Source organism: Simochromis diagramma, unplaced genomic scaffold, assembly GCF_900408965.1.
Source record: "Simochromis diagramma unplaced genomic scaffold, fSimDia1.1 OVJJ01000344.1, whole genome shotgun sequence".
Lineage (NCBI taxonomy): Eukaryota > Metazoa > Chordata > Actinopteri > Cichliformes > Cichlidae > Simochromis > Simochromis diagramma.
This window is the reverse complement of record NW_024387375.1, coordinates 6,161,014-6,178,283: the sequence shown is the minus strand read 5'-3', so window position 1 is coordinate 6,178,283 and position 17,270 is coordinate 6,161,014. Positions and strand designations below refer to the sequence as shown.

The 17,270-nt window shown below is 41.8% G+C and overlaps 1 protein-coding gene across 2 annotated transcripts in view; it reads right to left on the bottom strand.

Moving 5' to 3' along the window:
- prkd2 (protein kinase D2) overlaps window positions 1–15,051 on the bottom strand; it is a 30,779-nt gene extending 15,728 nt beyond the window's left edge. Inside the window, exons 1-2 of one of the 2 annotated variants that reach the window (XM_040009243.1) lie at window positions 14,897–15,051; window positions 14,029–14,779 (exon numbers count right to left, since the gene is read on the bottom strand). In XM_040009243.1, coding sequence (XP_039865177.1) covers window positions 14,029–14,379 — 351 coding nt within the window. In that variant the 5' untranslated portion in view covers window positions 14,380–14,779; window positions 14,897–15,051. Of the gene's footprint in view, window positions 1–14,028 lie in introns of both variants that reach the window. The other variant, XM_040009244.1, reaches the window with a different exon arrangement.
- Between the last annotated feature and the right edge of the window lie 2,219 nt (window positions 15,052–17,270).

Below are 17,270 nucleotides of genomic sequence, written 5' to 3'. Positions count from 1 at the left end.
TACAAAGAAGTTCAAGATCAAATCCATGACCGCAGGTCCCCAGGTCCTGTGGCTGCCAAACAAGTCCAAATCATCATCTTTTCCGCGCTGTGCTTGACAGTTGGTGTGGGATGTTTGTGCTGATGTGCTGTGTTTAGGTTTTTCCAAACATGGCTATGGCCAAATATCTCCAATTTGGCTTCCTCAGGTCAAAGACTTCATTGTTCCAGAAGTCTTGTGGTTTTTTCAAATGCAATTTTGCAAACTGAAACTATGCTGTAATATTCTCTTGGAAACCTTTCCAAACAAACCAAATCTGGTCAGTGTTGTTATAATTGTACTTTCATGAGCCCTGTAGAATCTGAGGATTTTTGCCAATATCTTCTGCATGTAAATGCATGGTCTAACCTTGAAATGAATTTCCTGCGATGTCCACTCCTGGGAAGAGTTCGCTACTGTGGATCAACTGCCTCCATCTTATATTATTCCTAGAGCAGCAGAAATATGGAGTAGCAGTCCACTGGAAAGATTGGCAACCATTCTGAATGCTCTCCGCTCTTAACGGCATTCGTTCTCACTATAAAACGATGGAGTTATAACCCTTCCCAGACTGATGTGCAACAACAAATGCTTCGTCGCTGACTTCTTTCCCCATCTGCTTTTATAGAGCTGCTCACATTAATGGATGGTCGGTCAATCAAGAGCATTTGATTAGCAGGACCTGGCGACTATTCCCTTAATGAAATGAATATAGGTTTACTTACAACTGAATAAGGGTGTACTTTCCTTTTTACCCTGAAGGCAAAACCCTTGTTCCATTACACAATGGTAACAATTAAATGAACAAATAACAATTTAAAGTTTCTCAATACAGGCTTCAGAGAAAGAGTGTATGATATTGTTACAATATCCAAAGAACATGCGTAATGATGACAAAAAACAAATAACGACCATCAAGCCTTGTTGTTCAAGCGATGTTCAAGCCTTCAGCACACATGCTTAACTCAACCCTACGGAGGCACCATTAATAATGAGCAACAAGGACTATTGAGTAATAAACGGTGTCACGACAGCGGTTTCTTTCTGAAGAAAATGCCAAATCATATTCTGCATGTTTGAAATAAAAATAAATAAATAAATAAAAAAATAAAAAAATAAAAAAACATGGCTTCGTGGTAAGTCTGGTGCTAAGCTGCAGTGCAGTCCAACACTGTCACTGACTGAAAACATCTAAAACATGCCACTGATACACATCTGTAGATTGCTATAACAACCTGTAATAACAAATAGTGTCTTAAGAAACAAACTGTTTTCATTTTTTCAATCAAAGACTAACTCACAGCAAGCAGCCTCACACGGATCAATTGCTGCTCTCATGTAAGCGGTGGCATTACATGAACAGATGTGGTTGACAGGAAGCTGTTCAAGTAGTTTCAGAAGGCAATCGTGAACAGCCATGTATCTAAATTCATAACCCAAGCAAACGTGACCATTGTCACCCTAAACAATGCCACATCAACTTTTTTGTTGATGTGGGCCTTTGTGTGCTGTTGCAACTTTCAACTTTAATGAGAGCAAGATATATATATATTTTTTTTTTTTTAAACCAGATTACACAAGAACACAGACTCACACACAAAATGAGTCAAACACAATAAGTGATGTGCTCTTTATACACAAAACATCTCAGTTTGTGCCCTCACACAGATACCATCAAAGTATTGGCTTTTGGGAAATTTTAGCTTGGAGAGAAAGAGAAAAAAAAAAAAAAAAAAAAGGAAACAAACAAAAACAAAACCCAGACACATACACACTTGAGGTCACATCAATGCTTGCCATTTCCTCTCTTACTTTATTTCCTTGTCAATCACCTCAGGTTTTGGTCATATAAAGCAGGTCACATGCACAGTGGTAAAGAGAGCGATTTTATCTGACATCAAACAAGTGCAGGCAGTTTAGATCATTTTTTTCAAATATTCTACAAGTTTTTCAAACTCTAGAAGGGACGAAAAACTTTATTTTGCTTAACTTAATACTCCTCGTACACATCGGCTACTTTCGCCTCCTCTAATGATGAGTTCTTCTGAGGAATGAATGAAAGACGAGCCAAAATTTATTCTACTAAAACAGCAGCAGGAGCAGCAGCACGTAGATTTTATTTCATGTTTTATTTGAGTAAGCACATCGGCTACAGGTCATTACAATCTAACCAAAGCATCACTGCATACGTGTAAAGCATTACCACTGATGTCCAGTTCAGTCAGCGCCATTTCAAAGTTGAGGTTATGTCAAACAGCTACAGAACAGTGCTTCTAAATATAGACCCTCTTTATATAAAAGGCACTGCATGTGTGAAGAACAGAGACTTTTATGTCCTGCTGAGTTCGCTAGTTGCTTCTGCTTTTCATCTTCCCCATCACTTCCCCTCCTGAAGCTCTGCACCAGCCATCATCGACCACCAAGACACGCAAGAATGTATGCTCGGGCATGCACAATGAATGCAGCCGCTTCTTCGGTGCCAGCTAGCCATAGCTATGCAGCTTACAAACAGCAAATTTCGATCTTTATCCTCCTCACTTTTACTGCATTTGACAAAGCTTAGATGTTGTGAATTCACTGAATGTGCATGATGCTTCGGCTGTAACTTGTACTCTGTCGGCTGCTTGGCGAGAAATGATGATTGTTAATTTTGTTTCAGACAATACAGGGAAACTGCAAAACCTCAGACAAACAAACAAAGAAAAAAAAAAAAAAACTATTCTGACTACCTTACGGCAGGAAGCTCTGCATCAATCATTTTACATTACTATTGCAGACTTTTATTAACTAAGCTTAACTTGGTGGATTAAACGAATTAGAGGCGGCCATGTTTTAGGATTAACAAGAGAAATATTATCCTTTTATTTCAATTTGTTGTTATCGCCACAACAGGAAATTGCAAACTTGGCATGAGCATATGGTTTATAGCTTTTTGAAGGTGTAAAGGATGTATAAACATAAAATATGGGCCTGAGGAAGGAGAGTAAGACATGTTCAAATAAGGCACTTAGAATTGTCACTGAATACACAAGCACAGACACACGCACACACACGCACACACAAATGAAAGTGTTAAGTCAAAGACAAAAAAAAAAAAGTTTCCAATTTTATTTAAAAAAAAAAAACTAACCATGTAGTTTAGACATCCAGTTCACAAAAGCCACTGAATTTCCCTAGCTACGTATGCAAAGAACACCAGTTGTGACCTTTTGGCAACACGGCTGAATAATTTTCAAAACAGCATTAAGAGCAACACACACAACAACAAAAAAAAAAAAAAAACACCGCAGCTCTTCAGAATCAGCTGGGCCAATCTCCAGTGACAAGAACTTGGACGTCAGCGTCACTGTGTACACCGCATGCTCTGTAAACAGTGTGACCTCCATAGCCTTACATGGTCCTCCACAGTGATGTGTTTCTGCAGCAGAAGCTGACTATCACAACAGGAACCCGATCCAGGCGTTTTATAGCAGACAGGAAACATGTTGTATCCCTTCAAACAACACACATTGTTTGAGCATCCACATCTTGCTGTGTAACCCCCTCCCCAAAAAAAAGTGCACGTGTGCGCGGACGCCACACTCTTGAGAATGAGGATGATAATGGGTGGAGGTACACCTGTACTTCACTTTCTGCTTTTTATCTCAGTCAGACACACCCCTGAGGCTGCACCATAAATCCCACCATCCTTGTTAACATGTCAGGCACGGGACTCTGTAAGGACCCCACCTTTTTGAAAATGATGAGGTGTTTAATGAGGGGCTGCCATGGTAACGGGCACGTAAAGACGTCAACGTTTCTGCCCTCATTAGATCCTAACAACAAGTTGGTGTAGCGCAGGAATTTTTCCTTTTGTGCTGACAGCGTTCGTGATGGAACAAACGCGTTACTGTGCTGGTTGTTCTATTTTTAACCCCAGTGAGGTCACATGCTGGTGAAAAGATGGAGTCCACAAAAAAATAAATAAATATGCTAATCATCCCTGCTCTTTACAGTGCACCATGCTGGATTTAAAGAAAAGAAAGCTGTTGTCTCTGAAACACAAATGTCACATAATAAATTGCAGGAGTGACTGACAGCTCTGTGCCAGGACTACAAGGAATTAAGCAAAACCCATGACGTCAGCTAACCGCTGGGCTTGGCAGACATAAAGAAAGAAAGCAAAACAAGGATGAGTAAAAGAAGCAGAAATGAAATGTAAATAACGCAGTAAAGTAAACTATGCCCTCATGCCGTCACTAGAATTACGTCCAAGTAAATCACTTGTGAACAGTGGGGAATTGTCTGAAATTTCCGGCTTCTTCTAGAAAGTCTCGTCTGTTTAACTGTTAAAGTGTGAATGTGACTGTATACACACACACGTCGTAAAAGATTCAAAGCAAGTCGAGAGATTTTGCATCAAGATTATCAGTGGAAATAATGAAAATCGTTTTACTATCATGATCTCTGCAAAAGTCACACTGAAGGTCAGATGCAAAAGCTTCTTTCTTCCTGGATTTGATGAGCTTCCTGTTTGAAACATGATACTAGGAAAGCCTTTTGAGCATCGAGTAACCTAATATGAATAAACATCTACTGGCAAACAAAGGTTGCTTTATTTATTGCATGAGCCTGAACATTGAAGACAGGCAAAATGCAGTGAATCTGTGCCAGTCTGAGTGGCTGCTTAAACAAGTAGGGCGAGATTTGCCAAACAAATGATTGAAGAAATCTCTTCCAAGTAACCTGCTCTGCACAGATGCCCATATACTTTTCTTACTTTTACTGGATTAACTTTTAAAGACTAAGAAAACTAAGTCATCTGTGAGATTTCTACAGTAGTCAGTAGTAGTCTTCACGCAGTCTTTTTGGTCAGCTATGACTTACTGCTGATTAATTGTAAAATTACTGGTGATTGGTTAGATGCTGATTCCCAGCATGGATTTTGAACAAAAACTTAATGTAAGCCTCTGAATTAGTACAGCTTCGGTGGTACTGCCTGACTCATGCTTTTCTGGTAAAGTGTTCTTGTGTACCCGTGTAGTCCTGGAAAGCAAAGCCATCAAGTTTACATTCCCGGCGTGCTGGTTTCTAAATACCACAGATTTCTGTGTAAACCAGAGAAACTGGAAGGGGAGGGAGTGCGAATCATCACATTCACACATCAAGCACATAGATTATAACATACACGCAATAAAGTTGGAAAACACTTAATCATAAAGATCATCACAAAAAAAATCATTAAGCTAATGACGCACAAAAACTGTTGTTAGGCACTCTTATGCATGATATTAAAAGTGCATGCAGCACATAGATCAAGCTAAAATAAACGAAAATGGTAAAAGGTTATGTGTAATGTGTGTGTCTGTGTGTGTGTACAGGAGCGCAGGGACAAAGCATCTCATTCTGCTCCAAGCATCACGGAGGATGGAGAGGTAATTTGAGAGCCGTAACCAGGCATGAGAGAGGGGTCTGGGGATAAAGGAGGCGCACACTACTCTTTCTGAACCAGTCTTTTGTTGGTAGCAGCTCCTGTCTGCATCAACCACCACCCTTCTCCTCCTCTCCCTTTCCTTGGCACAGGTCTGGGAAGGTAAGCCGACTGAAACACCGGACCCAATCCACTCTGCGTGCAACTTACTGATTCATGACAAGAAGCCGGCGGGGGGGAACAGGGCTTCATCTGACTCAAATAGCCAATTGTAACTCATTAAGGAAGAGCCCCAAAAAATATGTTTCAAAATAGATAAATAAATAAAAATGAAAATACTAATAATAATGCTGATGAAGATCACTGGACTGAAAGTAGACGGAGCTGAAGATTCCTTTCTGATTGCATCATGAAAAACTAGCTTAGCTAGCTCTTGTATATACCTTAAGTAACATATTGTCTCCACATAACTGACAGAAATGACTCATTCACAGTGATGATCATGTCGGAATAGGAGGAAAGCTGGGAATTTCTCTGCATGACTGCTTCTGAATTACAGTGTGACGTTCCAGGATCTCGCTGCGTGCTACAATCCCCCAAAGTTCTGGAAAAGATAACTCCTTTAAATCCAACTCTAACATAACACCAACAGCAAACGTGTGAATCATAATTGACAGAAACGATGCATTCTCCCTCCAGTGTGTCAAACAGAACCGTCACTGAGACACGCACAAGGTGGGTTGGGTTTCTTTTGCCTTTTGCTTTGTCACAATGGCTGTAGCAGCGCTGGACAGCGAGACGTAACAGTTCATATTTAATGTGGGTCAAAGTCCGCATTTGGAGATTAGAGGCGTAGCGGTATAATAAGTCATAAGTTTCATAACCAACGCTTGGACCTGTGTTTAATTTATTTTACATTCACCGACTTGTTTTTTTTTTTTTTTCCTGTCACCCTTTTTACTTTCATTTCTCGTTAGGTTTAAGCACCAAAAACTACTTGGTTAGGTTAAGAAAAAGATTGTGGTTTGGGTTTAACCAGCCCCTTTGCATCACTAACCCTGTATGCTAGGGGTCCTTTACAACCATCCCTATGTCGGGAATGAGACCCACAGAACTGATGCAGAACACCACCTTGTGCCTGTCCTTGATACACCAGCGATTCTCTATTCTCCCTTTCTTTCCTCTTTACAATCAGTTTCCCTAATCATCATTACTCAACTTGCTCTGAATACACCATAAGAAGTTCTCCAGAGAAAAAGCACACATGCAGTGGCCCGTGTGAGGACTGTTTGTACATTCCCCATGTGCCAAGAGTGCCATGGGGACACAAACACACAAAGCTGCATGCTGAGGGCCACAATGGGCCACATTACTGCGCTCTGAGTCATCCCCCTCCTCTTTTTTCGTCTGTCCCCTCTCCTCTCTTCTTTTCCCCATTTTCCTCTCCCCATGTGTTGCCTGGCTTTAGCACTGAAGTGAAAGAGCAGAAGAAAGAAAAAGCCAGAGGCTAAACACTGAACTCCAGTCATATGATAAAAGTGTGGCCACACATTTATAGAAATGAGTTGGTGTTGCTTCTGCTCTTACAAAGCCTGTTTTTCATAGAAAATGAATAAAACAAATCAAGAATCCGCTTAAACATACTAAACCTTATTTGCTCTGCCCACATGCCTGTATGCATACTCTTGTCACATGACACGTGCAATGGGTCAGTGAGCTATTCTGCATCCTACATGACTGCAATGACATCTATGATACACAAATTCATAAATCTATGATTATCCTGATTATTATTATTTCAAACAGTTCTTATACCACTATAGTACTCGTGTGTGCATGAAAAGGACAAAGGCCTGTAACTGATCGTTAATGTTTTCTACGGTCGGTAAAATATCCATTTAATGATTGAGGTGTGATCATTATACAAGGCACAGATAAAGCATTTGGTGTATATATTCTCTATATATCTCATGTTGAGAGCTGTGTGCTTCTTACACTGACACTAACCCCAAATTCCCGTCAGTACTGATGTCATGTGTTTACCTACTGAGGCAGGACTTAACCCAAACATCGTGGTTGGGTTAAATTAGACTCTTCCATAAAGTAAACCATGTTAAAGGCTTCTCTTTCATTTTCAGGGTTACCAGAAGGCCATTTAATATATGATTTGTTACCTGAAATTGAATTACAACAGAAAAGGAAGAACATGCGTTTGTGAAACTTCACAAATTCATGTTCCAGTAGACAGGAAGTTTTCTTTTGAAACAGCACTGGCAGTAGAACTTTGTGTTTTATTGCTTTACAATGACATGATATGTTAACCTTTTATATATCTTCTTGTGTTTTATTGTGAAGCACTTTGTGATTGTTATACAAATGCATTTTATTTACTTTTAGAGACAGGGCTCATTACTGAGAACAAAAAGAAACTATATTCCTAATAATCAGAAAATTGCTTCCCTTATTCTTAAGAGGGTTGTAGGGGTGCTGGTGTCCATCACCCTGGACAGGTCCCTAATCTGACAGAGGGCTAACATCAGAGAGACAGAAAACCATTTGCACTCACAATCACACCAACACATCTGAAATTGCTGTCCCCCCCGCCAAGAGATTCAAGGGATTTGATTTGGCCATTATCCATTCTTTCATGTGAACAATCTCAGCAGCAAATCAGGTTTCAAACACACGAAAGAAAAAAAAAAGAAAAAAAAATCTCCTTCTTTCATCCCACCTCTCATCTTCTCTCTCTGATAACTATCCTCCTCACTGCGCTGCAGGCAGAAGCGTGTGCTTTGAATAATCAAATGCTCCTGTGCAGGCTAAGCTTCCCCTACACCAGCAACAGCTAGGAGACACCAGGCACAGTCAGTCATGCAAAGCTGTTCCGCTATTACGCAAATCAAGGGGGGTGAGAGCGATGGGTTTAGGTAAGGTGAATATATATACACATACACATGTGTATGTGCAGGTAAACCCCTTTGAAAACACTAGCTCCTTTATAGTAATAAAGGTTTAGCTGATGTTGGTCACAGTGAGATCAGAGCATTTGGCTAAGGCTGCTTAAACTGGTGAGCTGCTGCATTATTTTCACTCAATCATTAAATGTCGTAAGGCAGGGTTTGTTCTTTCACCTGCACGTCCACCTGCCAGTGTCTTGCTAATTGACAGGCATTTATTCACAGACCAACAAAGGTTTGTTCTGATAAGCAGAGTGTATTTGCCCAGGAGCTCAGACACATACGGGAGGCTTTTTAATAATCTAAGCAGCAAGCTAAAACCCACACAACATTAGATCACTACAGTGAATGAAAGTGTAACTGTAGGGTGGCCACTGCTTTCACCTTCAGCAACGCTCAACAAGGAACTGTGCCATTTCATATGAGTATTATGGCCTTGTTTGTCACACTGGGCCTTTATCTGGAAAATCAGGGCCAGCTGTTGAGTTACTTTACACTGGTGTGTGCGTGTGTGTGTCTCTGTGTGTTATACTTGTATAAGTAAGTGAGGTAAACAGGAGGTGGTGTGTATGATCCCATTCCCAGGGCCAAACTTCTTCTCCAGGGAGAGAGATAAAGCAGCAGCCCCTTCCAAAACGGAGATGGAAACAATGGCCAGGGCTGGGGCTCTCAGTCGCAGCTGTATGCGTGTATATTTTTTTGTGTGTGACACACAAAGCGTGCATGTATGTGGCTCCATATACTTCTGTTTTTAAGGAATGGACTGGTACTTCAATGGCAGTTTTCTACTCAGTTTAAGCACTCAAAGCCATTTCTACAAGTCTTGTTCAACCAATCTCAAACACATTCATGCACTGCTTTTATATATAGCACTTTAACAGTAAACAGTAATTCCTACAAATCTAAAAGATTTCACAGCAGCGCGACTCCTTGCAAACACTGCTGGATCCCACATTGTTCAGTGCGTGTTAAGTGTGTCACCGCGGATTAGATCACAGACGTGTTTAACAATCCGGTAATGTGACACAGTCGACACTGACGGGGCTCGACAGGTTCTCGCTTGTGTTCGCATGCTGACTCTCACACACTGTTACACACCCAGTGACGTCAAGCCAGATTGTACTGCATCTACTTAATGACAAAATTCAACAAATTGTTTTTGTTGGAAGAAAAGACACGTTTAACTACTGCGGCACGCCTTTTGTCAAACTAGCTGAATGAGGGAGTCATTGGGGGGGTAACAAAGACATTTGATTTATTATTTCCTAGAAAGTATTAATGTTCAAACCACTATTCTCTTATTGCAGACAAAGCAGAATGTTTCGTCTGCAACAGAGAAAACAAATTTAAAAACAAATAAATAAATAAATAAATAAATAAAAACACATGACAAAACAAAAACCCTGATACAAAGATCAGCCTGCAGGTAGAGGTAGTGGCAGAAGGTAGAACCAAAGAGATTACAGTGAATGAATGGTGGATGGGATGCAGTGGGAAAGAGGAGGCTGAACATGACAGGAAGCTGAAGATAAGGCAGGGAGTGAAGACGAGTGGATAAGAGAGGAAATACAAGATCAAAAGGCAAAGAGGGAAGAAGTCCAGGAGGTTGGTACCCTGAAGACAGTTAGCAGAAACAGCTGTTGTTACGAAAGGAAAGGAGTTCTGTCTATAATTTTAAAAAGATGGCAGAAACCTGCACGGAAAAGGGAAAGTAAATCATGAAAGATCAGAAAGGAAAGTGGTTGAGGCCTGTCCAACAAGACCAAATGCATGAGTGCCGCCACAGCGTATGGCTGAATGAAGACAGACTTCTGATTTCCAGGCCACATTATCAGGTCGTCCTCCATCAGGAGTAGAGGGGTTGCACTACATAGGATCTTAGATTCATAGCACTGTTTGGAAAAGTTTAGAAACAACATAGTGCTTGTGACTAAAGGCAGAATTGTGTTGCTGGCTGAGGTTAATGCTCCGATCTGGAGACTTGAAAAAGCAACAGAATTGTAATTAAGATGGGGTGTTGTGTTGGAAGCGCAGCGTGCTTCTCCAGTCAGAAGTGAATGGAAAAATGTGTCAATGGAACACAAGGAGGGATCCTGTGAATAAACAGAGTCTATGACTCACCCTTTCTGGGATGGGAGAGATGACCGTAGGTGGGGGTGGCGGTGTGGATACCAAACTACCTTCACTACCTCCCAAATCACACCACTGTAGGCATTCATGCAGTCCACCTCATGTCTTGCACTGGTGGTGTTGGCCAAGCCAATACAAACCACCCATTGTCCAACTTTCCCACCTAAAGCTGCAGCTCCAAATGGGACAGGAATTTTTTTGCTTAGGGGATTTCAGGGATTTCTAAGCATGTGCGCATGTGCGTGCGTGCGTGTGTGCGCGTGCGTGTAAGAGAGAGAAAGACTCAACTAATAAGGTCTGACAAAGATCAGGCTACATGACCCTTTTGTTTCAGTTACATTTGCACATTTTTTCCCTCCCTTTTATATAAAAATAAACAGTAAACATCACGCACAGACGAGAAATAACACATTACAATGCACACACCATCTAATCCCCCTCGATCAGAGATTCGTATTGATTTTCATATAAACTTGAGGCTGAAACACCTGCAGTTACTGTACAACACGCTGTCCCTTACGCTGACATTTGAACAGCAGAGTTTCTTTCACGGCTACTACATCTTTACAACTTTTACAAGAAAGGAGCAGCTTGCTGAGGTTGGAGCCTTGGTCAAAAAGAAAGGCGGGAACATCCTCATGCATTACCTTTTATCTTTTAAGGAGTAAACTGAGGAAGAAATGGAAAATCCAGCGGAAACGCAGGAAAGCCCCACGCAGGACAAACTAAGCAGAGGTGCAGTTATATTACAATTGACATGACACATCACTACCATATGTAAATAAAGCAAACCATGCTTATCAAGCTTGGGTTATAAGCTCGAAATCAACCAATGCCCTGTTGAAAGAATTATATGTCCCATTTACAGCAGGGAAAATATTTAAAGTATAACACCTTCTAGGGCTGCACCTTTTTACCAAATCATTTGGAGGATGCTTGGAAGCTTATGCATCTTCCCAACATTTGGCATCTTTCAGCCAAGACAGCCTGACCAAAGATGTTGAAAACAACAAGACTGAAGCAAAGCAAAAAATAAAGCCAAGTTGTTTCTTTTTTTTTTTTTTTCTAAAGTTTATGCTGTGGCGCAAGAACCACAAAGTGGTACCCAAAATGTGTATTTATCATTCTGCTGTGGAAACAACATTCCTCTCTGTGTCAGAAAAAGCAGACACGATTCCTTGTTGCCAGCCGCCATATTAGAAAAGCTCTCTGGAAATGTAGCTCTGATAAATTATTTTCATAATTTATTTATTTCACACAGGCCCTGCAGAACACCTCATTTGCAGCTCCTCTGCCTTGCTAGCCTCTTCAGTAATTCAATTTTATTTATGTAACACCAAATCACAACAGCAGTCACCTCAAAGCGCTTTATATTGTAAGGTTAAGGCCCTACAATAATATGGAGAAAAGCCCAACAATCAAACCCCCTTGGAACGAGAACTGGGTGACAGTGGGATGGAAAAACTCCCTTTTAACAGGAAGAAACCTCCAGCAGAACCAGGCTCAGTTAAGGGCAATTAACTTAATCAACCAAATATACCATATAAGCAAATTATGCTCGTGACTCCCACCTCACTACTTCCTGTCTCACATCTGGCTGCTTCCCCAGCTTGTCATTGTGGAGTTAGAGAAAAAGTACATGCAAGGGGAAACACGCATGAAGAATCCCATAGAAATGGACACAGGTGCCACCTAGTTCACACAGAAAAATAAATGATGTTTCAGCCTTGCTACAAGCACGCTTGAAATGACAAACTCTCAGCTTGCAGTACGTTCTTTCCTTGCAGTACGTTCTTTCCTTGCAGTACGTTCTTTCCTTGCAGTACGTTCTTTCCTTGCAGTACGTTCTTTCCTTGCAGTACGTTCTTTCCTTGCAGTACGTTCTTTTACTGGCATTCTGTTCTGAACTCATTTTAACTGTCCTACACCAAGATAATCTGTGCAACTGACTAATTAGCTAGAGGAGCAACTAAACAGGTTTAACAACAGAAAACTGTTAATGACTCCAAGGAAAGATGTACCGTGAAACAGCTGCAGGGGGGTTTTAAAATGACATAACCTGGAAACAGTTTGGAAATTGGAAAAAGCAGGACAAAGAAGAAGAAATACCTGAGGGCTACACTGAGTGTGAAAACAGCAAATAGCAGAGTAAAGGAAACAGCCTCTCTTTACATTACTCAACACATCTTTTGCCATCAAATGGCTCTTTAGTTGGACTAACACTGTGTCTGATACAAATAAAGCATCAGATACAGATGCACTGCTGAATTATCTGTGTCTCTGAATTATACCAAGAGCATGGCGGTGAGCCACTCATATGACCAGGGAGAACAAAGACTGTTGTGCACAGGAACAGATTAGCAAAGAGGGTAAACTGGCTGGAGAGTTACCACTGCTTCCTGGAACATTTTCAGTAATGGAGAGTTTTACAGAACGGCTCTGAGCAGGCTGTTGAAATCTGCTAATCACCCAACAGCCTAGCTGGCAAATAAAAAACACATAAACTGCTCAAACTGCCACCTTAAGTGAATGGATAATGTTATTTCCTGCATGCGTGTGGATACACACTAAAATGAAAACAGTTCTCTGGAACTACACTATAGGGTTGGATAAATCAGCACAATTCAGCACAGTTCTCAATTTTTTTAAAAAGATGTAATATCTCCCATAACACTTGCTGCTTCCTGTTATAAAGAGGATGTCACTGCCCCCCCCAAAAAATTCATTTCTCTGCACGTGTGTTTTTTGAGGTTTTCTCTTTCAGTTAAAAGGGGGTTTTGGGGGTTTTGTGCAAGAAATCTACAATTTTCCCACTGAACATGTAAAACCTGAGAAGGCTACAAGTCCTTTAAAAGACGTGCTTTAAAAAAAAAAAAACACATTAAGGTCATTAAGGTGAAAACAGTGCGTGCAAAGTAAGACAAAAAAAGTGTTGATGATCACTGACAGCAGAAGATAAAAAAGATCACTGAAGCGTACGGCACAGAACTAAAATTGGCCAAATGTGTTCGTATGCCATGACATGCAAAACTTGCGATGCTGCGCCAAGGAGAAGTGAAAGCAACGTTGACCATTACAACCCTAGGTCACAGTAAATGGGCGAAGCTCGTCTAATTATATATGTATAAATGTAGATGCCACTAACCTGCACTAAATCAGCCTTTTTACGCAATGGGAAAGAAACTAATTGATAAAAGTGACAAATATCAACCTCTTTGTATTCGCATACACGCTGAATAAGGGAAGACTAAACAGGGAAAACAGGGAAAAATGCTAATCGCTGTCCTCGGACCTGTTTATTCTAGAAACTTCTGCCACTTTCATTACGCTTTGATAACAATGGAGTGCGCGCAAAGAGTTTGTTGCAAGACCAGCGCACACACACAGGCTGAAAGTGAAAGGTGTAACAAAAACTGTTTACCTGACAGGTATGAAAACTACACATGCCACGAAGGGCTTGCACCTAAAACGGTCTCCATCTGGAGAAAACACAAACACCCACCCGCTTCTTACCTTGGTGTCAACAATGGAGCAGGCCATTTGTTTCACATAGGCCAGGTCAGCAGCCTGGGGCATGAGGACAGATTCTCTGGTCAGACCAATCTGGATGATGAAGGACACCCCTGCTGGAGTTTGGGGCATCGTGGGCATTACGGGGATCACGGGCATCACAGCCCCAGCACCACCACCATGCCCTGGAGTCAGCTCCATCACAGGAAAGCCACCCGGTGTGGGCAAAGAGTGTATGGCGATGGGGGTCCCCTGCTGGATCAAAGCTGAGCTTGGTGGTAAGGTGCCACCTGGGGGGAAGAAGACCTGAGCCATCGCCGCCCCCGAGGGCATACAAGGGCTAGCATTAGCCATTCAGAGTCCGCTGGCTCTCACAAACACGCAGGTGCAGTCTGAAGTTTTCGGAAAAGCAACACTCATTCAAGCGGAGGGCTACACACGCTGAAACATGGATACACACACACACACACACACAAGCACAAGCACGCACGCTGAGTGGACGGCTCCGCTTTCCTCCGAGTCCCGCGTCAAACCCGCTTCCTTTCAGCAGCTCAAGGAAGAAAATCTTTATCCAGGAAGGAGCACTTCTTTTCTCCAGGCTTCGCTTATTGTTCAGGCATGGCAGGCGTGAGCGGTGTGTGCCTGTGTATGTGTGAGAGAGAAACACTCACAAAGTAAAGAGTCTGAGAACACGACACCTCCAGCCTTCTCTCCTCCACCCCTCCTTCACTTCTCGCATCCAAAAGGCGCTGCTCTGCAGAGGAGAAAGTCCAAACTTGGTTGTGAAACTCTCCGCCGCGGGCAGAGAGAGAGAGAAAGAAAACAACAACAATGCCCAAACTTTGTTGTGCTCTTCTCCAGGCTCACTTACAAAATGGCCTCCTTTAAACAGGAAACAGTGAGAATGAAGGGGAGCTAGAGACCGCACTCCTTTTTACGAGACCTTGCCCTGTTTCAGTTTCAACCCCTGTTCGGTCTTTTTTATGAAAAAGAAGAGAGCGAAAAGCGCTGTCTGAGGGTACCTCCCTCTACCCTCCCTCCTGCCTTCGCATCTTACGCTAAATAAGGAGGAAGTGAAATGACGGACACATCTTGAAGCCAATAGGCATTCAGAAAGTCCTGACTCCCAAACTTCCCCCTCCTCCCTTTCCTCTTCTGGCTCCCTTCCTTAGTTTAGGGACATTTGTCTTGTTTGGTCCCTCCTGTAGCCGGAGACAGCATAGATACATGGCCCAGGGCGCTGCTTCACGCATAAAACCCCTCCCACCGCTTCCTCGTCCTTCCTTTAAGTTCACAAGCCACCTTCTGTCTCTCCTAAAATTGCCTTATTTTTCCTCTGTATTTTTTTTTGGGGGGGGGGGAGACAAGCCTCTCATAAACTGCAGAAAAAAGGACCGCACCTATGGAAGGTTCTTTCCATGCTCCAGGTTTCATGAAAATTGAGAAGTTTCATGGACTGAGAGTGGTGACTTGGGTGGGTTTGGACAATGACACTCTGTATGCAGCAGATTAAAAGGAAAAAAAAAACGTTTGGTTAATGAAGTCATCAGCGTGACTGTGACTCCTCACTGGTAATCTAATCATTTAACACAGTAAGAATGTTTGTGAAATTTGTGGTTTCCTAGTTGAAGGTATAATAAACCGCTCTGATTGGTTATGCAAAAAAAAAAAAGTGTGTGCAGTTTATCTCGGTGCCACTGTCGCGCTTATATCTGTGAAGGCATCTCCCGATGTTCATTTCATACAAATTAAATAAGGCGAGTTAGACTTGAATGAAACAAGATAGAAAACAAAACGCTTGAATTGATTCGATTTGCCACCACAAGGGGGCAGTGTTGGATAAAATCGGATCTTACAGACCCCTGTGTGATTTGGATATAAAATGTTTGATTCCCAAGCATTAGTTAAGCTGAAGGTTACATCTTAGGTTACAAATGACATGGGGACATGGGGACATGAGGGGAAATTGATAATCAGGTGTTTGATGATGTTAAAGGATGTTCCTTAAAAGGCAATTGCTCCCCAGTGAGTTGCCGCCTCCTCTCTGATGAGGGGGAACTGTGATGTTGTTTAAATCCTCTTTTTTTTCACTTTCTAAACGGATTATTTTAAACATATGGGACAGGAAGTGTGAACTGCCAGAACAAGTTTTAGAACCACTGAATGAAGGCATGAAACTAAACCACCATGTACCAGAACATGCTATAGCCCACAATGAGTATGCATTAAATACATATGTGCATGTTTGCATGTTTGCATGTTAGCCAAACAATAAATACTTTCTATTTATTTTATACACACCATCCACTTCATTACATACATGCACACCTGCTCAAATACTTTTAAGCAAATAACCAGCAAAATCACAAGACAACAACTCAGTACACTTAGGGTTATGGTTAACATCAAGACAAGTTCAATCTAAGCATCGAATTGGGGAAGAAAAGCGATTTAAGTGACTTTGAAGTGGCATCATTGCTGGGATCTTCCCACACAACCATCTCTATGGTTTACAGATAATGGTCCAAAGAGAAAAAGAGAAAATATCCAGAGAGTGGCAGTTCCCTATGTTAAAAAGCTTTTGCCAGAGGTCAAAGGACAATGGCCAGGCTGCTTCAAGCTGATAGGAAGGCAGTGACACAAATAATCACTTGTTACAACCAGAAGAGCATCTCTGAATGCTAAACACGATCATAACTTGAAGAAGATGGGCTACAGCAGCAGAGCAGCACACTGGGTATCGCTGCTGTCAGCTGACAACTGAGCCTACAACGTGCAGGGGTTCACTAAAACTGGACAAAAGAACATTCAAATAGTAGGGTCAGGATTTAGTGAGAACAATATGAAAGCTTGGGTCCATCCTGCCTTGTGTGGAGGACATTTTCTTGGCACACTTTGGGCCCCTTAGTATCAAATGATTATTCTTTTAAACACCAGTCTAGCTGAGTATTGTTGCTAGCCACATCATGGATGTGCAGCAACTGTGTTTTGCTATCATGTCAATATGAACCAAAATATCTGAGGAATACTTCCAGCACCTTGTTGAATCTGTGTCATGATGAATTAAGGTCGTTCTGGGGTCCAACCCAGCACTAGTGAGGTGCATCTAATGAAGTGGTGAGTGTGTATATCCTGTTGTGTGGTTATGTTGGAAAGTCCCAGCAGATCAGTGATCTGTGAAATACTTAATGTTCAAAGTCACTTAAAGCCCTTTTATTCCCCCCTTCTGCTGACACGAGGCCATC